Below are 21,008 nucleotides of genomic sequence, written 5' to 3'. Positions count from 1 at the left end.
GAGCTTAGTCTCCATGGGGGCAGATAAATGTAGTTAGCTATATGTTCATTGTCTATTTATCAAGACCTCCCATGATGGTTTTTATGCAGCATCTTTTTTTTTTTTTTTTTTAAATACCTTTATCTGATTTTCTGCTGTGAAGCCAATCTTAACCAAATCCTACTTCATTTCATGCAACACTGGGTCTTGATCTGCAAGCTCTGTGACAAAATGAGCATCCTGGACCAGGAAGGAGGGGTTGGAGAATGTGAGCTGCAGTTTGTGATTTATGCTTTTCACTCTACTCTTTCCTAGAACACAGTGAATTTTTAGGGTACATGTTTGCATATGTGGTGTTGCTGGCTGGCGGCTACAGGGACCCAGTGCTTATTTTGCTTGGTTTAAAGCCTTTGAGATCAAGGATGGTGAAGTGTGCTTTTGGGAGCAGGTTTTAACCTGCAGGGAGCTGGTGACTACTGAATTTAGTGACTGCAGCAAAACTTTCTTTCTCCTCATCCTGGAAACGTTGTACAGAGTGTCTTCCATAATCAATACAAATGAGGCGTTAATAAAGAGACTCTTGTTTGGCAGACAAAACTTTCTCTTTGTGGGTATTGAGACGCTCAGCCTATTTCCTGGGAGTGTTCATGAGAAGGCAGTTTGTGATTCCTGCAAGTGTGTATGTAAGGTTCATGAATTTTTTTTTTTTTTTTTAATGGAGAAGTCAACAACCCATTGAGTTCGTGGAAAGTATTTTGGAAGCTTGTCATTTGAGGAATGTACCCATGAGAGTCCCTAGTTTTATGGTTTTGGGACATTTGTACATTAAAGTAGGTGGGGTGGAGGCTGGACGTTGAACACAAGCGTCTCACTTTAAAGAAAACCTCTTGTGTGTGTTGCGCTGCTGCCATCAGTCAAAGCATTATGGGATATGGATTTTCCAGGCTTTCTGTGTGGAGTTTCATGGCCAAGAAGTTGGACAGGAACTTCCCTGGTGGTCCAGTGGTTAAGAAAGCTGCCTGCAATGCAGGGGATGTGGGTTCAGTCCTTGGTCAGAGAGCTAAGTTCCCACATGTCACGGAAGAGTTAAACCCAGGTGCCGCAGCTCCTGAGTCCTGGCGCTCTTGAGCATGCGTGCCACAACTAGAGTCTGTGCAAGGAAAGATCTCGTGCTTCAACTAAGACCTGATGCAGCCAAATAAATACATGAATAAATATTTGAAATTAAAAAAAAAAAGTTGGACCAAGTGCCAGAGAACGCTTGATTCAGTCATTCTCTACTCGCATGGAGTTTGCAGCTTAAATTCCCTCCTCTCCAAAAAACCAATTTCCGCTGGTTCTGTTTAGAAGTGGAATCTCTTTCCCCTCCTCCCACTGTTTCCCTCACCTCCCTTCAGAAAAGCAGGTGCTCACTTCTTTTCATCGATTAAGAAATTCTGTTTGTGAGTTCCATCTGGTCAGGAAAGCTTATTTGGTACTTAGACATCAAGATGCCAGTTTCTGCTTCAGGTTTTTTTTCTACCAGTTTTTGCTTTTTCTCAGAGAGGGGCTGTGCTGTATGTTATCACAGAGTTTTGCCAATGTTCTTCCAGGTCTCCTCTTTTTCAGTGAGTCTGAATCCACATTATGTTAGAATAAGTATCAGTACAGTAGACGGTGGTATAGTTGGACCGTGCATTGTCAATTTCATGACTTTGTACAGTTCACGGAATGTTATGCCACCTTGTCTCAATGGTAACATGTTTTAATACCCTGGAACCGAGATATTAAGGTTGGTAAGTTTCCTAGTCAATGGAAGGGAATGAGCTTGGCCAGAGTCTGTGATCTTATGGGGATTATTTATCCTTGCTGAGCTTCTGTTTCTTCACTTAGAGACTTAAGTCTACACATACATTCCTTGTCGGGCTTGTTGGGAGAATGCATCTAAGGTTCTTCAACTGTGATTCGGAGAAGGCACTGGCGACCCACTCCAGTCCTCTTGCCTGGAAAACCCCAAGGACGGAGGAGCCTGGTGGGCTGCAGTCCACGAGGTCGCAAAGAGTTGGACACGACTGAGCGACTTCACTTTCACTTTTCACTTTCATGCATTGGAGAAGGAAATGGCAACTACTCCAGTGTTCTTGCCTGGAGAATCCCAGGGACGGGGGAGCCTGGTGGGCTGCCGTCTGTGGGGTCGCACAGAGTCAGACACGACTGATGCGACTTAGCAGCAGCAGCAGCAACTGTGATTAATGTTCAAGGATTCAGTAAGTGATAACTATTTATTATTATTAATATAAAATCACAATCAGTGAGAGATTAAAAAATAGCCATGGTGGAAATAAGATGAAATAGAATATCAGAAGCAGGGATGTTTCTGGTATGATTGTATTTTATAATGATCTACAGCATCCTTTATGGAGACAGATCTGTAGTAACTGGTACTTGTGGTATCATTTTAAAGTGCCTGTTGTTTCAATTCCACAAATGTTTACTTAGCACCTATGGTGTTTCAGTGCTCTGTGGGACTGGTTGAAAAGGTGGGATGGAGTTAAGGTAAGACAAGTGCTCTCCCTCTAAGACCTTATCAGAGTGACCTGTGCCCCAGTTTGGGACAGTCCTGGTTTATTGTGGTTGTTGAGGCATAATGTTTTATAGTGCCCCTTTCATTTCAAAAGTGTCCTGTTTGGGGAAACCAATTATATGGTCACTAATGACAAACCAAGACAACATATTAAAAAGCAGATACATTACTTTGTTGACAAAGGTCTGTCTAGTCAAGGCTATGGTTTTTCCAGTAGTCATGTATGGATGTGAGAGTTGGAGCATTAAGAAAGCTGAGCACTGAAGAATTGATGCTTTTGAACCGTGGTGTTGGAGAAGACTCTTGAGAGTCCCTTGGACTGCAAGGAGATCCAGCCAGTCCATCTTAAAGGAAATCAGTCCTGAATATTCATTGGAAGGACTGATGCTGAAGCTGAAGCTCCAATACTTTGGCCACCTAATGCGAAGAACTGACTCATTGGAAAAGACCCTGATGCTGGGAAAGATTGAAGGTAGGAAGAGAAGGGGATGACAGAAGATGAGATGGTAGGATGGCATCACTGATTTGATGGACATGAGTTTGAGCAAGCCCCGTGGTTGGTGATCGACAGGGAGACCTGACGTGCTGCAGTCCATGGGGTTACAAGGAGTTGGACATGACTGAGCAACTGAACTAACTGATAATCTGTTAATGAGACAGAGGGAGTTCATGGAGAGGAGGACTGCTGAAGCACTGACTGAACAGGAAGGAGCAAGATGAAAGCTGTTCTTCAGTGAGTTGAGTCTAGGCTAGGGTTAGGACCACAGGGAGGAGGTAGAGGCGAAGGCATTTTGGAGCCAGAATAAGTGCTTCCATGGGATCGATAGAAACCCAATCGGAAATGCCATGTTGAAGTCCAGAGTATGAAGAACCAGACTCAGATGCCCAGGCTTTTTTTGTTTAGGTTTGATCCATCCGCTGGTACCTGCATTTTTGTGGAGGCCCTAACTATTAGGTTTAGCTTTTGCCTAAAGAATTCCCTAGCAAGATGAGGGAAGGACGCCTGCTGCCTGCATGCCGAGTTATTGCCCTGGTTTTTATGACCATTTCCCTTTTCCTTCCTTTTTCTTTTTTAATTCTGGGTGCTCAGGTCCTCAGGGATGAAGCTCAGGGTTACTTTTCCATTTCCACCAGGGGTTCAAAATGACCTGATTCCTGAGTGGAGGTGGGGCAGGGTAGTTAACTCTTGCTTGACAGAGTGTTTGAAATTGGAGGGCTTTTTTGTGTGTGTGCACGCGCCACGTCGCACATACATCGAGAGAACATTGGTTACAGTAGATTTGAGAAATATTATAAAATGATATGTCCATGTGTCCAGAGGTAATAACCTTAGAAATAATGCAGAATGCAGTTCAGACTTTTTAGATGTGAATTTTTTTCCCCCAAGTATTTACCTTTGGTTTGAATGTCTTAATTACCATTCAGGGAACCTTTAGGAAATTAAGGTGGAAAAAGTCACGCCTGGCTTAGGTATTAAAATATAATACTAAGTGTTTATTGTGGAGGCTTCACCTTTAGAATTCCTATTGGCAGTTCTGGGCAGCACAGCCAATTTTCTGTGTCGTTAACTTTTTCCTGTAACGCCAAAGGGCAGGCAGGAGGCTGCTGGTATCCACATTTTCTTTCTCCGAGGCGAGTTGAACAACCATCTGTGCTGTCAAATGGATGATGTACAGTTGCCCTCTTGATTTGGCATTTGTGTGTGGGGTGTTTTTTTTTTTTTTTTTGGCTGCACTACAGGGCACGTGGGATCTTAGTTTCCTGATCAGGGATTGAACCCGTACCCCCTGCAGTGGAATCACGGAGTCGTAACTGCTGGACAGCCGGGGAAGTCCCTGGTATTTGTGTTTTAATACACAAATCTTTGCTGATGCTCACTTCACCAGAATGTTACCTGCTAATTCTCTGAAACCAAAAATGGCAGCCAGTATGGAAAATAGTATGGAGATTCCTTAAAGACTAAAAATAGAGTGACCATATGAGCCAGCAATCTCCTTACTAGGTATATACCTGGAAAAGATGAAAACTATCATTTGAAAAGATATATGCACACCAATGTTCATAGCAATACAACTTACAAGAGTCAAAACATGGAAGCAACCTAAATGTCCATCTACAGATGAATGGACAAAGATGTGGTATATATATGTACTTTGGAATATTGCTCAGGCATAAAGGAGAATGAAATAATGCCAGAAACAGACTTACAGACATGGAACAAACTTATGGTTACCAAAGGGGAAAGGGTGGGGAGGGAGGGATAAATTAGGAGTTTGGAATTAACAGATACTATATATAAAATAACCAAACAGCAAGGACCTACTGTATAGCACAGGGAACTATATTCAATACCTTTAATAACCTGTAATGGAAAAGAATCTGGAAAAGGATCTCTCTTATCTATCTCTCTATAGTGTATAATGGAATCACTTTGCGTGTACCTGAAACTAACACAACATTGCGAAAAAATGAAGACCAATAATGGATTAATCGAGGTCTTTGTATCCATACTGGTGAAGATTTGTGACAGTCTGTTAGGTGCGGAAAGAATTCTGGCAGTGGAGTGAAAAGGCCAAGCTCAGTGACTTCAGATACGTCCTGCCAGGCCTCAGTGTGCTCAGAGGTAACCTGAGATGGAGAAAAAGTGAAGCGTTGTCCTGAGGATGAATGAGGTGACGATCGAGAAAGGACTCTGGGCCACCCCCACGGTGCAGTGTTTATTTTTTTAATGAATCACCCAAATTCACAAAGACCTAGAGCAAGGAAGAGCAAACCATGGCCCACGTGCCATGTCTAGCCCATCTCCTCTTTTCTCTTGACCTCTCGAGCCAAGAATCACTTCACATTTTAAAAAATAGTTGGGGGAAAAATTATAGAAGAATAATATTTCCTGCCACATGAAAATTCCATGCAATTCCAATTACCAGTGTTCTTAAAGTATCGTTGGAACCTAGCCCTGCGCGTTCGTGTATGGATCTTCTATGGCTGCTTTTGTGTGACTGTGGCGGAGTCGAATCGTTGATCCAGAGACAGCAGGGCTGAAAATGTTAGCCTGACCCTTTACAGGAAGAGGTGCACCAACCCCAGTCTAGAGCAGTGATTGTTGTAGCAAGATGAAGCAGGTTCTGCACAGAGGTCCTTGGCCTGATGCGGCTACAGCCTGGGGAAAGCTGAAACCCTCAGCTTCCTCAGGAAGAACCCTAAGCTAGTTTATTTGTTCGTTCATTCATTCTTTCACCAAATATTTTGAGTTCCGGCCATGTACCAGACACACTGATAGATGGTGCGGAGAAAACAGCTAAGGGGCACAGAAAAAAGATCCCTGCCCTCAAGGAGCTTCCAATCTGGTGGGAGAAATTAGATAAATACTACACAGGTCAAGGTACTTGTCATGTCAGGGCGGGAGCAGTGCTCTGAGGAGAGGTGGGGGTGGTTAGGAAATGAGGAGGTGATCTGTGAGCCCTGAGCACACGCAATGGGATGGAGGCAATGAGGCAGAACTGCCCAGCTGAGGGAAAAGCAAGTTGCAAGAGCTTGGGAGGGAAGCACTGGAGAAAGTGGAACTATGCAAAATGTGCACAGTGGGGGTTATTTATTTTCAGCACTGATCGCAGAGCTCGGTCATCTGATCTATGGTTATGTTCAAATAGTATCTATTGTCCTCTTCGGGCACATTAGAAAACAAGAAGGGGGCTGATGTAGTGCAGTGGATAAAAGAGGAAGTTCTAGAGTGGGACTTTTCAGCGTCTGTGCTATTGACATTGAGGTCTGAACAATTCTTTGCTGTCCTGTGCAGCGTGGGATGGTTGGGTGGTATTCCAGGCCTCTCCCCACTGGATCCCGGTAATCCCCCAGGTGTGGCAACCAAAAGTATCTCAAAACATTACACATCCACTGGGGGCAAAATCACCCCCACTGAGAACCAGTGCTTTGGGGTTAGGTTGCTTGCTGGCTGTGTGACTTTCAACGAGTTACATACCTTCTCTGGGCCTCCGTTGTGTTATCTGTACAGTGAAAGCATGACCTCCACCTGGCATCCCAGGGCTGTTGAGAAGTTTAAAGGGGGAGTGCACCCGGTGGAGCTTGGTGCTTGGTGTGGCCCAGGCCCTTGCCAGGTGTTAGCTGGGGAGCAGAGACCTCAGCTCTCGTTTTCCCCTCATTTACCTTATTCTGCAGCTGAGAGCACAGTGTCTGTTCTTGTCTTGGTGAGGGAATTGTGTTTATGAGATTGGCTCAGATCCTTTTGTTAAAGTACAAGCCACCAAAATGTCATTTTTTGGTTTTATTTTCCCATTTAATGATCACCATCCTTCATGTGTGGCTGCTGTTTGACAGCTTCCAAATTGACCTGCGTTGTGCAGAGGTGGACATCATTTCTTCCACTTTCAGGGGTGGTGGGAAATGCAGGGCCTCTGAGCTAAGGAACATGCCTGAGGTCTTCCTGAGTTGAAGGGTGGAGGCTCTAGCTCCCGGCGGTTGGCTCTGGGCAGCCCGGCTGATGGGGTGTGAAAGGGGAGGAGGCTGTACTGTTAGGAAGAGGGAGAAGTCTTTGTACCTTTCTCTGTGGCTCTGCTGGTAACACATTTGTTTAAAACTGGCTTCTTTAGTGATACGAGTGAACTTATTTACAAAACAAAAATGGACTCGCTGACTTAGATAATGAATTTGGGTTGGGGAAAGAATGAGGCAAGGGATAGTTAGGGAGTTTGGGATGGACATGTACACACTGCTATATTTAAAATGGGTAACCAGCAAGGTACTACTGTGTAGCACATGCAACTCTGCTCAATGCTGTGTGGCAGCTCGGATGGGAGAGGAGTTTGGGGGAGAATGGATACAGGTATATGTATGGCTGAGTCTCTCTGCTGTCCACCTGAAACTGTCACTACATTGTTAATCAGCTGTACTCCAATATAAAATAAAAGATTTTAAAAAAATAAATAAAAATAAAAGGAGTTCTTTGCCCCAGGGAGCCCCCAGGACACCCTGGCTGACTAATGTCACCCCTGGCCCTGTAGAATGAAAGGGATGCCTGCTGTAAAGAGGAATGGCCACTGGAAGGAATTGCAGACACTTGGCAAACTAGCGTTTTCATCTCCCAGTCCGCTCAGGGCACTTGGAAGGCGCACATGGGGAGAGCCTGGAGGAAGTACCTCTGTGGTTCTGTGTCATGGTGGACTCATCTGGACTCATTTCCTCCCCAGTACCCCCTCACCCGTGCCTGAACTGGTTGCGGGACAGAGTTCCTATTGGCGCTTCTTTCTAGACTGTTGGATGGCCATGTTTCGAGCCCTTAGGGTGTCCTGGAAAGCACTCTCTTGTGTCATCTTCTTTCACCCTCTTCCTTCTCCACGTCAGGGCTGTTATCTCCACTCAAAGACTGAAAAGAGAGTTCCAGAAGGTTAAGTAACTTTCCTAGGCTCAGCAGTTAAGTAATTTGGAGAAAGTGGAATTTCCTTACAGTTTTTTTTCTTTCATAAAATCTTGGATGCAGCAGAAAAGAAGGCTGATGACTCTCCAAAGAAGTTAAAATTGTACCCCAAAGCTCAGTGCCTGGTGGGATTCCTGGGCTCGACCCTCAAGGCCTTTCACCTGTCACTGAATGTGGATGAGTCCCTAGAAGTCTGTCTCAGTAATGGACCACAATGGATTGACATCTTTCTGGGGGATTATTTTTAATAGTCTTATAGTGTCTTCTTCCTTCTGCCCATCCTCTTCTGAAGCTCATCAGAGTTAGGGTTATTTTGGAGAACCGGGGTGTATGAGGGAGCCCTCCTGACCACCCCCCCGTCCCTGCAGTCATCCTTTATAGAGCATACCCTGTAGTGGGGAACCCCCCGCAATGAGTGTGCTTATGCATGCTCAGTTATATCTGCCTCTTTGTGAACCCATGGACTGTAGCCCACCAGGCTCTTCTGTCCATGGGATTTCCTAGGCAAGAATACTGGAGTGGGCTGCCATTTCCTTCTCCAATGCATGAAAGTGAAAAGTGAAAGTGAAGTCGCTCAGTCATGTCCAACTCCCAGCGACCCCATGGATTGCAGCCTAACAGGCTCCTCCGTCCATGGGATTTTCCAGGCAAGAGTACTGGAGTGGGGTGCCATTGCCTTCTCCGAGAGGATCTTCCTTACCGAGGGATCAAACCTTTGGTTCCTGCGTTGGCAGGTGGATTCTTTACCACTGAGCCACTGGGAAGCAGCCCCTCCGCCCCCAACCCCACAAGCCCCTAGATCTGGTTAAAAAGCAGATTGTGGTTCCTCTGTAGATCTTGGCCTGGGCCTTGATTCTGCATTTCAGAAAAGCTCCAGGGTGATGCTGAGGCTGCTGTCCACTGATCACACTGGGTAGCCAGATATATCAATAGCTGATGATTCTCTTGCCCTCACTTCAGGTTAGGTTAAGTCACTTCAGTCGTGTTCGACTCTGTGCGACCCCACAGACGGCAGCCCATCAGGCTCCCCCGTCCCTGGGATTCTCCAGGCAAGAACACTGCAGTGGGTTGCCATTTCCTTCTCCCTCACTCCCTCACTTCAGAGACTGAACCAAATATTAGGTTCCAGCAAGAATTCTGTCTTTTAGCAGCACATGGAGTCACTCACAGTGAAGTGGTGTTACCTAAACTGACTGCTGATGAGCCTGGTGAACTTAAGCCAGATATTTTATGATTGGTTCCTTCTCTTAAGAGTAGCTAGCATTTTCTACATACCTACCGTGTGGATTTACATTTTCCCACTGGGTAGTAGCACACTGGATCACTTTGGATCTCAGGTCACTCTGGCAGTGAGAAATGCAATTCATTTCTAATAAGCTCCAGTTTTGAGTCAAGCCTGATGTCAATTTGCATGCCAGGAGCCCGTGGGTAAGAGGTGAGATTCAGATTTTACACACATTGTCATGCTGTATTTCCTTTATTAGTTAGATGGGTTCTGAGGCAGCTGGCTTTTTGGAGGCCTGGTGAGGGATGTTAGGGAGTTTTGTAGACTGCCTCTGTGCCAGGCTCACTTAGACTCTTGTAAATCCCCTGGAAAGGCCTTCACTCTCAGACCCCGTAACGCCTGTGCCTGGTGACCTGGACGGCACTCAGCAGAGCCTGGGCAGATACACTGTCACAGTTGCCGAGCCCCGGGCTTCCCCCTCGCTCTGCACACAGTGGCTTACGTGAAGGACAGGTTGACGAGAAAAGCACTCGTGTCACTTGCAGGAAAACACCTCCGGTAATGAGACAGGATTTGAGGACTTGAGGATCTGAGTGGGCAGGTGATTATAACCAAGCCTTCATTCCTTCTCTCCAAAACAGTCAACATGCCATCTCCTGAGCTGCGTCATGAATGTAACATCCAGCTAGGGATGTTGGGAGGGTTTATAATTTTTTGTAATCCATGACCTGTTATTAATTTGCCTTAACCAAAAGAAGTAATTTACCGCGTACTTCTTAGGCTTATGGTGTTTCTCTGAAGTCCTTTTATCTTGCAAAAGGTGGTGTTATGCATTTTAATAGAAACTATTGTTTTCTTAAAAAGAAAACAATAGCTTTCTTTTAAAAAATGCTTTCTTCTCTCTTCAATCAAATCATAGAGCTAATCCTGTAGAGCAGCAGTCCCCAGCCTTTTTGGCACCAGGGGCTGGTTTCATGGAAGACAGTTTTTCCATGGACTGGGGGAGGAGGGTGATTTCAGGATGATTTAAGCACGTTACATTTGCTGTGCACTTTATTTCTATTACTATTGCATCAGCTCTGCCTCAGAGAATCAGGCATTAGATCCTAGGGGCTGGGGACCCCTACTGTATAGAGAGCTTTGAGACTCAGAACTGCAAATCTGTTCTTCCTAACAGTACCAGCCGTACGTAGAAGTATGGTATACTTTTGTGGACAAAAGTGCTGTTTCTCTATCGGGATCTGAGCGTTCACAGTTGTACTCTGTGGATTGTCGTGCCTGTGTATGACATTTCGCCAGTCTGTCAATTACAGACTTCCTTTAAGGAGTTTTCAGGAAACCCTCTTAGCATGAAGTTACAAATTGATGTTTTTCTAGTTTAATTACAGCAGTTTAGAAAGGAAGCACCTTTCTCACAATTATCTAAAGCCAGCTTCCTCTAAAATTAGAGGAGGGCATAGCATAATATAGATGGAAATCTGCCCTGGCATGCTCAAAAGCACGTGTGCCTTGGGGCACTCATGTGATGTATTTTTGACCTTGCAGGAGAGGTTTGTTTTTTGGAGATCTGGCTGGAGATTATCTGTGGAACAGTGAGTGGATTGCCTTACTCTTAAGGCTGTCATCATACTTGTCCAATTCCTACTCTATCTTTAGTGACCATCCCCTTGCCCTCCAAGGAGCAGGTGAGGTGACCCCCAAGGAGCCCGTTATTACAGTCCTGACTTGATGGATAATTGCTGGTTATGAGGTCTGAGTTGACACCAGCGCTTTGTGTGATAGTGTTGGACTTGCCTGGCTCAAGTTGGTATTTCCATTCATGTGAGGCTACAGTGTGGAAGCATGCTTGCAATGGGATTTGCCAAAACGTGAAGATTTTCTGTGTGGTAGCTGGACCAGGAGAGCTGTCCTGAGAACTGTTTCAGCAAAACTTTCCCAGTTGGTTCCGTGAAGGTTCTTCTAAGGGTGTGGGGTTGAACTCTGGAGGATGATAGCCTGGCTTTCCTGGGAGACTGCTGGCAGCATGTGTACACGTGTGTGTATATGCGTGTGTGCATGTACGTGTGTGTGTGTACACATGTGTGTGTCTAGTGTAAGAGGCCCAGCTGTAGAAGAGAAGGAGACTCTGTTGGAGCATAGGAGCCCCTTCTGCTGGCCTTCTCACCTGCTGGCATCAGCACAGGACAAGGGTACAGGGCTGTCATCAGAGTCGCTTGTCTTTCTTCACAGCCGTGCTGCAGGCAGTGAGTGGGATGCAGTAGGTAAAATAACAACCACAAAAACTTACTGCTTTATCAGCTGTAAGCCCTTAAAGGAGTTTCTGAAACTGCTTAGCATCAATTTTTAAAATCTGTTAAATGGGTCTAATATGTGCTCTGCATATCTCATATGGTTTCAAATATGCTGTAAGATGGGCTTCGCTGATGGCTTAGCAGGTAAAAAATATGCCTGCAATGCAGGAGGCACAGGAGATGCCGGTTTGATCCCTGAGTTGGGAGGAGCCCCTGGAGAAGGGAGGTGGCAACCCACTCTGGTATTCTTGCCTGAAAAATCTCATAGATGGAGGAGCCTGGCGGGCTACAATCCAAAGAGCTGGACATGACTGAAGGACTAAGCACACACACATGCTGTAAGATCCCCACAAGTAAATGCTTTATAAACCAAGAAGGAATAGACGTGGGTCTGTTCAGTGAGAGGCAGTATGGCCTCATAGTTAGTAGTGATACGCCAGCAGAGTGGTTATAGCCGTCGTTAGTAGTAAGAAGATCTAGTTAGATCATGGGTAGTGGTTAGGAGGAGTACAACCACTGCTACTACTGAGCCAGTTGTTGGGGTTGCTTTTTTAATTTGTTTGGCTTTTTCTTTTTCCAAAGCACTTGTTGAAGGGGATTCTTAGGGTGTACTAGTTTTGTTCTGAGATAGGATCTCTTACCCGGGGCATGGCCCTGGCAGTGGAGAGGACAGACTCTGAACTGAACCAGTGAAATGTCTTATGTGGCTTAAACCGAGTCTGTTCTGAGCATCGGAGTGGGGAGCTTTTGAATTCCCTTGAGAGCCCGTGACCTTGGCATGACTCTGCTCAGGAAGTCAGACAATCTACCGCCCTGATGCCTGCATCTCCCCATGTGTTTTGTGGCCTTGGAGGCCGTGGGCCTTTTGTTCTGAAGTCAACTGTCTGATATTCCTTTGGAATATATGAGTCAGGGGGGAAAGAATTGGACGTGTTCCCAGTCTTACTCATGAACTTTTTTCATCTATTAAAGGAATCTCAGTATCACTTAATTAGATGTCTTTTTTTCCTTCAGTTGATTTGATTAAATATTAGTAATCATAATAATTAATGGTAATAATCATAATTGATCTCAGTGTCCCCCCACCCCCAGTGCAGTTGCGTGTATGTGTTAGTCGCTCAGTGGTGTCTGACTCTTTGCGACCCTATGGACTGTAGCCTGCCAGGCTCCTCTGTCCGTAGGATGTCCCGGACAAGAATACTGGAGTGGGTTGTCATTCCTTCTCCAGGAGATCTTCCCAACTCAGGGATCAAACCCAGGTCTCCTACGTTGTAGGTGATTTCTTTACCATCTGAGCCACCAGGGAAGCCCTCCAGTGCAACCAGTTGCTCTTGTATATTGACTCAGTGAGTAGTTGGATTTGGAGGGCTACAGAGGAAGATTTAGAGATTTATTATTAACTTCAAGTCTAGGGACTATTGAGGCAAATGTTTCTTTTTTAATTGAAGTATAGTTGATTTACAATGGTGTGTTAATTTCTGCTGTACAGCAAAGTGATTCAGTTATACATACGGGTACATTCTTTTTTAAAATTCTTTTCCATTATGGTTTATTACAGGATATTGAATATAGTTCCCTGTGCTGTACAGCAGGACTTTGTTGTTTATCCATCCTAAACATAATAGTTTGCATCTGCGAATCTGAAACTCCCAGTCCATCCCTCCTCCACCCTTCTCCCCGCTTGGCAACCACAAGTGTGTTCTCTCTATCCGTGAGTCTGTTTCTGTTTTGGAGGATAGGTTCATTTGTGTCATATTTTAGATTTCCCATGAAAGTGAGGACCATATGCTATTTGTCTCTTTCTGACTCACGTAGTCCGATAATCTCTAGGTCTGTTCACGTTGATGCAAGTGGCATTATGTCCTTCTTTTTTACGGCCAAGTAATAGTCCGCTGTGTATTTTATATATATACACCACATCTTTATTCATTCGTCTGTTGATGGAAGTCTAGATCGTTTCCATGTCTTGGCTGTTGTGAATAGTGCAGCTATGAACACAGAAGTGTATGTATCTTTTTGAATTTTAGCTTTGCTGGATATATGCTTAAGAGTGGGATTACTGGATCATATGGTAGTTCTATTTTTAGTTTTTTGAGGAACCTCCATACTGTTTTCCACAGTGACTGTACCAACTTACATTCCCACCAGCAGCGTAGGAGGGTTCCCTTTCTCCCCATCCTTTGCAGCTGTTATTTGTAGACTTTTTAATGATGGCCATTCTGAGCAGTGTCAGGTAGTACTTGATTGTAGTTTAGATTTCAGTGTTTTTTCACGCTTTGGCCATCTGTAAGACAAATTTGAGGGTAGGAGAAGGGGGCAACAGAGGATGAGATGGTTGGATGGTATCATGGACTCAATGGACATGAGTTTGAGCAAACTCCAGAAGATGGTGAAGGACAGGGAAGCCTGGCATGCTGCAATCCATGGGGTCACAAAGAGTCGGACACGACTGAGCAACTGAATAACCACAACTCGTAGTCTTTTTCTCTGGGTCCCTACCCTTTGCTTATCTTATGTAACCACTTTCTTATCTGCCTACATATGGCCGTGTGTGTGTCCCATAGATGAATCTCCATTACAATTACAGGCAGGGTGGTTTTCTCCCTCCTACAGCTTCTCCCCCACACCCTGCCACTGCATAGACTATCCTGCCAGCCCAGTGGCTACTGTAGTCTGGGTTTCATGTGTTGTCAGAGCTGGTGGGAAATTCAAAGAGGATCTTGTACTACCTTTGCATTCTGGAAATGCAGGCACAAGGGGAACTGACTTGGCCAAGAACACACTGAGTTAGTGAGGTGGCCAGGTATGAACCTTGTGCTCCTGGCTCCTCCTAGCCCTGACCCAATTCCCAGAGAGCAGACCATTCTTCAGCCTGAAGAGTCCAGCATAGATGGTATCCTGGAGGAAGGTGTCCTGCATGGGGGTGTTCAGGGTACCCCACTCTGCCCGTGGGTGACTGATTCTTTAGACACTAAGGAGAGATGGGCTTGGGTCTTCTCTACTGTCTGAAGATGAGACTGTGCCTCCCCCAGCCTGAGAAATGGTATCCTCTTTCCCTGCCCGTGGGAGTTTTCTGCCTTTATCCCTTTCCTGGCTGCTGAGTGCAGTGCCCAGGCTGTGGCCGTCAGAACTGCCCTGCAGATGAATGGATTTGGACTTGTTAGGTCCAGTTCTGCTTGCTGGTGAAATCCCAACAGGATCCTCACACCCTACCCACACCCAGGAAATTCTGGAGTCTGCTGGAGCTGATAAAATCGGGATGTCTGTCTCCTCTGGTATTGCTTTCTCAGTTTTATTAATCAATAATAGGAAATGAAGTCAAGACATTCTTGAATCCGTGCCGGCCTTTTCAGTACTTTTATGGTCTCTGTGTCCTAACACTTGCTCTCTTTTTCTTAGAAGGTTTTTCTCAGTATTGTAGGAGCACAGGACTGGCTTTCTTGGGGAAGCCTGGGAATTCATACATGCTGTGCAAATCAGTATATATTGATGGATTCAGGATTGAGTTTGCAAGTGGGTGAATTCGCAGCCCTGTGGATAAATAAGGCTGACTCTAAGGCTGTCGAACACTGGGGACTTTGATATCTACGGGTGTGGGAGAGGTGCTCTGGAACCAATTTCCCATGGAAACTGAGGGATGACTGTATTACACTGAGTCCCAGTTTTCCTCTCTGTTGTTGTTGTTTTAGTTGCTAAGTTGTGTCCGACTCTTTAGCTACCCCATGAACTGCAGCCCACCAGGACCCTCTGCCTATGGGGTTTTCCAGGCAAGAATACTGGAGTGGGTTCCCATTTCCTACTCCAGGGGATCTTCCCCTAAATGGGTGTAATTGTGCCAGTCTTGAAGATGTTGTAAAGATGGCTTGACGTTATACTTGGTGTGGAATAGGTCTCCCTCATTACTTGGTGGATCTGTACATTAAGGTGTGTGCTGTCCAGACAGCCTTCCTCCAGAGTGATCTGTGTAGGTGCATTTTTGCAGGGGTTTTCAAGCCGGCTGGTCATCAAAATTGTCTGGGTGCTTTCCAACACTAGCACCCCCTGCACTAGACGTCTGGGCCCTTCAAGACCACCCACTCATTCAAATCTCCAGAGGTGGACCCAGCATTCCATCACATAAAAAGTCTCCCTAGGGAATTCCCTGGCGGTCCAGTGGTTAGGACTCCACTTCTGTTGGCCGAGGGCCCCTGTTTGATCCTTGGTCAGGAAACTAAGATCTCACAAGCCTAGTGGTGCTTCCAAAATAATGATGATAGTAATAATAATAAAATGAAGAGGTTTCCTGGTGCTTCTTTTGATCCCCAGCCATGTTTGGGAACCTCTGCAGGGTAGGTTTTATTCTAATCCTCTTTGATCAAGGCAATATGGCAGTGTGGTATAAATGATTTGAGAGTTTAAATATTCTGGCTATGTAGTGGTGTTAGATTTGGGCTCTGTTTTTCATAGCACATTATTTTCATGTATTGGGATGGGTTGGGTGAGAAATAAGAAAATTATAAGAAATTGCCTAGTAAGAGAAGGTGTGATGCTTGACTAATTATAAATGGATAATTTGCTCCTTAAAAGGCCTTTTCATAGCATGAAAGTCCAGTTGGATTGTCTCTATTCGGGTGCCCCTGTGTTCATTTCCTAGACACAGGTTTGTCTGTGAGATGAAAGCTTTGAGATGGAGTCGGTCAGCCTGCAGTTTCCTCTCTGTGTTCAGATGTGTGGGTTGAGTTTCTTCTGTCTCCCCCACCCCGACTCCGTCCCTCACTCCTCCTCTGGCTGGCTTGGTGTGGGGAGGACTCGTATCACCTCATGCAGGACTCGGTGCTTGTGGAGTCAGGGAAGCCAGTTTAAATTTTGGCTCTAACTGTTAGATGTCTGGAAACCTCATAAAGATGGGAACTGTTCCCAGCTTGGAACTTACCTGAGTATGGCCTGGCACTCATCATGAAGCCTTGAAGTGTTTCTATTGAGCAAATAGAAATATATCAGAGTGGGATGTGAAACGTGCTTCTTTCCCTTTCCTGGTTCTATGACCTGAGACAAGAAATTGATCTCATCAAGTGAGCTGTGTTTCCCTTCCTGGTTAAATGGAGTGTTCACATCCCTCTCCTTAGCTTTCCCAAATGAAACATTAAGATGCTTTGTAATACCAGAGAGCAGTGTCAGGTTCTTATATGAGGAATGTTTCATTGCTTGTTAGAACACTGGCATTTGATCAGAATTCTTTCTGATTTGTTTGCCTGTTATTTCTGCATTATGGGGCTTCCCAGGTGGCGCAGTGGTAAAGAATCTGCCTACCAGTGCAGAAGATACAGGAGACACAGGTTCGATCTCTGGGTTGGAAAGATCCCCTGGAGTAGGAAATGGCAACCCACTTCAACATTCTTGCCTGGAAAATTCCATGGACAGAGGAGCCTGGTAAGCTACAGTCCATGGGGTTGCAAAGAGTCAGACACGACTGAGCACGCAAGCACAGCACACTACAACAGGGCAAATGATTTGTAAGTTTCTTTTTTGCTTTCTAATGCCTTGGGCGCTGAAGAATTGATGCTTTGAACTGTGGTGTTGGAGAAGACTCTTGAGAGTCCCTTGGACTGCAAGGAGATCCAACCAGTCCATCCTAAAGGAAAATCAGGCCTGAATATTCATTGGAAGGATTGATGCTGAAGCTGAAACTCCAGTACTTTGGCCACCTGATGGGAAGAATTGACTCCTTGGAAAAGACCCTGATGCTGGGAAAGATTGAAGGAGGGAGGAGAAGGGGACAACAGAGGGTGGGATGGTTGGATAGCATCACTGATGCAATGAACATGAGTTTGAGTAGGCTCCGGGAATTGGTGATGGACAGGGAAGCCTGGCATGCTGCAGTCCATGGGGTCTCAAAGAGTCAGACACAACTGAGTAACTGAACTGAATGCCTTGGGAACCCTGCTGCACACAGGCATTTTGAAGAAGGGTGCTCTGGGAATCTCACGTGGGTTTGCCACACCCCACCTCTGAGTTTATCTTGAAAAGTCCATCTTATGCGCTGTGTTGCTGGGGAAGGGAGATAGATGCATGTGAGTTGTGGCTCTGACTGGCGGCCTTGGAGCTGCAGTGCTCACAGAAGCCAGAGAACTGTTTTTTTCTCTTTGCTTCTCATTGGAATTGAGTGGCACTGCAGGACTTGTTTTCTAGAGTGGTTACTAACTCAAAGTGACTGATTATTGCTTCCCACTGTGGTGACGGACAAATGGGAAGGACGCAGGGAGAAGATGACAAACGTGCTTTGGTGCCGACAAATGGGGCTGCCTTTTGGAAGAGTTACTTGCATTCAGTATGTGTTTAGTAAACGGGCAGTTACAGAGTGCAGTTGCTGGTATCCACCTGCCTGTCCTTGGGGGAAGGTCATGGATCAGAAGCAGCTAACATTTGGCCCTACTGTCATTGAGTTAGTGGGCTCTGAAGCTGGGTCATTTGTTTATCTGAGTCCAGGATGGACTGTTGAAAATTACATATCTGGCCAGAAAACAATCTTAAACATAGAAATAGAGCAAGAACAAGTTCCTTAGAGATAACTTTAGTATTTAAGCATTGGTTTAAGCATCCCTTCACCCATCCATCTATGTCGCCATCCATCCACCTTCCATTTTGGGAAACAGTTATTAAGCATCTTTGGTTCAGTCGCTCAGTTGTGTCTGACTCTCTGTGACCCCGTGGACTGCAGCATGCCGGGATTCCTTGTCCTTCACTATCTCCCCTAGTTTGCTCAAACTCATGTCTATTAAGCATCTACTGTGTGCCAGCTGACTCATTGGAAAAGACTCTGATGCTGGGAGGGATTGGGGGCAGGAGGAGAAGGGGACAACAGAGGATGAGATGGCTGGATGGCATTACTGACTCGATGGATGTGAGTCTGAGTGAACTCTGGGAGTTGGTGATGGACAGGGAGGCCTGGCGTGCTGCGATTCATGGGGTCGCAAAGAGTTGGACACGACTGAGTGAGTGAACTGCCTGCCTGACTGATGTGCCAGTTTGTGCTAGGCTCTGGGGATAAAAAAATAACATAAGACATGATTGCTGTCCTCAAGGAAACGGCAGTCTAGGGTGGAAAATGTTTCCCTAAATTTCAAGTCAAATTCTTACTTGACACATACCTATTTTTATTTTGTTTTGGGTCTCATCTCTTTGAACAAAGCACAGCATGTAACCGTTGTGACATTCTCACTTGTTTTTATAAACCCAAGTTGTGGAGTTGGATTTCATGTTTTGTATAACTCTAAGCACAGTGTAAGTGCTTGTATTATTGAACAGAAGAAGAGGGAAGAAATCGTAATCCAGAAAAAAAGACCAAATCTTAGAACAGCAAAAAAGTCTTAAGGTACCCAATGGAATTCTTAAAAGCTTTTTAAAAAGCCTTATCGTGTATAATATTCAAAATTGCTTTTTGAGCCATGGGTAAATTTAAGTGTAAAACGTCTTCTAAATGTATTAAACTAGAAGGCCAGTTGGAAGGCATAGAGTTCCGTCTTAGCACAGGGACATGCCATTAAAATGAGTGATTCAGAGCATAGGTTTGAGACTGGACCAACTGGGATTTGGTCTTCTGTTTTACTGCTCTTTACCTGTGTGACCTTGGGCAAATTTCTTAACCTCTCTGAACTTCAGTTTCCCTTCTTGTAAAATGGGAGTAGCGATGGTATTATTTACCTGAGAGAATTATTATGAGGGTGAAGTGAGGGCAAAGGTTTGCCAAGTGCTTAACAGACCTGGTTTGTAGTACATGCTCTGGAAAATCTAGCTATTTTGATGATTATTAGGAGAAAAGGGATCAGGTTTATTCCAAATATGTGTATATGTAAATCTGGGTGACTAGAGGTTTTTAGTAGTGGAAATGAGACACATGATGCCTTTTGGTTTTACACAACCAACAATACCTTGAGAAATATTCATGCAATGTTTCTCTTCCCTGGTGGCTCAGACAGCAAAGAATCTGCCTGCAATGCAGGAGATGTGGGTTTGATCCCTGAATTGGGAAGATCCCCTGGAGGAGGGCATGGCAACCCATTCCAGTATACTTGCCTGGAATATTCCAATGGACAGAGGGGCCTGGCGAGCTACAGTCCACGGGGTCGCAAAGCATCGGACACGACTGAGCGAGTAAGCACACAGTGTTTCTCCTGTAGCCCTTTTCTGCATCTTTGCTGTGCTGGGCATGAATGATGAACTAGCTCTTTCTGCAACTAAAGGATTGGTGTTTGTGTGTGTGTAGAGAGCGGGGAGAAGAAAAACTGCTGTAAGCCTCTGAGCAGTGTCATGGCCTGTCAGCTAACAGGCCTGAGCTGTTAGGCTATCATTCAGGGGGGTGACCTACTCAGGAGAAAATCCAATTCTGAAATTAATTTCAACAGATCAAAAGGCAATTGGTAATTGTAGCTGAAATTATATATTTTTAAAGGGCCGACTAGCAAGTTGGACTTTTCAGTAACACTTGAAGCAATGGGTTTGGTGCAGTGGAAATTTCACAAAAGGATCGTTTTCTTAAAAAGAGAGAGGGGAGGGGGCTTTCTCTTGATGTTTTTTTTCCATGGAAGGTAGTTCTGTATACTGTTTATAGAAGCCTTGATCCTTTTTAAACTTTAAGGAGCACAGTTGGCCTCTGTGGTAATAAATCGAGAGGCATATGGGGGCTCAGGGACACTTAATTTATGTGCTCGACTCCTTCCCCCAGTTCAGCCGGCTACTTCCTGGGATGGTGTACTTGATTGATGAGTTTCTGGTGTTCTGTGCTGCTGGGATGTCTTTTGAAGTTTCTCCTACAAGGCTTGAGGTTTGCCCCTGTGAGGTGTTAATGGGCTTCCTGCTGGGGCGTTATTTGTAAGGGGCGCTTGTTAGAGGGGCCTCAAAGGGCAGCTGGGGACACCAGAGTTCTTGTTCTCCTGAAGGGTTGACTCTCCGGCCTTGGGTCCCCAGGCTCCCAACTTATGTTTGGAAGACACTGCAGCGTTGTTTTTATTCCTGTTCCCCAGGCTGCTATTTGTTTAGCTTTAGGGGGCCCCTAGACCATGGCAGGTATTGGTGGTAAGGGATCAGACCAGCCTGGGAACAGGCAGAAACAGTGAGTCTGAGAAGAGACTCAAATCCACATGGACGGGAAGACTCCTATCTGAGGACCCTGGGTAACAAGAGATTGTGTCTTGAGCCAAACAATCAAGTTCCAACTAAACCCATGCCCAAGACTGGCCCCTGTATTGTCTTCTCCGTGGCCTGCCTGCCTCTAGGTTCTCCTTTGCCCAATTCCGTTCTCCTCATCACCACCAGAGCGCTCTTCATAAAGTGAAAACCTGTTTATGTCACTCTCCTCTTGCAGCTGTGTTCATGGTGTGTGTGCATGCTCAGTCCCTCGGTCATGTCCGACTCTTTGCTACCCTATGGGCTGCAGCCTGCCAGTCTCCTCTGCCCATGGAATTCTCCAGATAAGACTATCGGAGTGGGTAGCCATTCCCTTTTCCAGGGGATCTTCCTGACCCAGGGATCAAACCCAGGTTT

General features: G+C 45.4%; 1 protein-coding gene across 16 annotated transcripts in view; it reads left to right on the top strand.

Moving 5' to 3' along the window:
- The window catches only part of CHST11 (carbohydrate sulfotransferase 11), a 261,341-nt gene that overhangs the window by 50,875 nt on the left and 189,458 nt on the right, over nucleotides 1-21,008 (top strand). For 3 of the 16 annotated variants that reach the window (XM_055574924.1, XM_055574920.1, XM_055574930.1), the window contains exon 2: nucleotides 19,441-19,619. The exons of 9 other annotated variants lie outside the window; for them this stretch is intronic. Coding sequence is in view for 1 of the 7 variants with exons in the window: in XM_055574917.1 (XP_055430892.1) it covers nucleotides 16,844-16,898 (55 nt within the window). In the remaining 6 variants the exon portion in view is untranslated. Of the gene's footprint in view, nucleotides 1-16,750; nucleotides 16,899-19,440; nucleotides 19,620-21,008 lie in introns of those variants that run through there. 4 more of the 16 variants (XM_055574923.1, XM_055574927.1, XM_055574917.1 and 1 more) reach the window with 3 other exon arrangements.

Source organism: Bubalus kerabau, chromosome 1 (genome assembly GCF_029407905.1).
Source record: "Bubalus kerabau isolate K-KA32 ecotype Philippines breed swamp buffalo chromosome 1, PCC_UOA_SB_1v2, whole genome shotgun sequence".
NCBI classification, from domain to species: domain Eukaryota; kingdom Metazoa; phylum Chordata; class Mammalia; order Artiodactyla; family Bovidae; genus Bubalus; species Bubalus kerabau.
The sequence above is the reverse complement of the archived record's forward strand: the minus strand, read 5'-3'. Positions and strand labels throughout refer to the sequence as shown.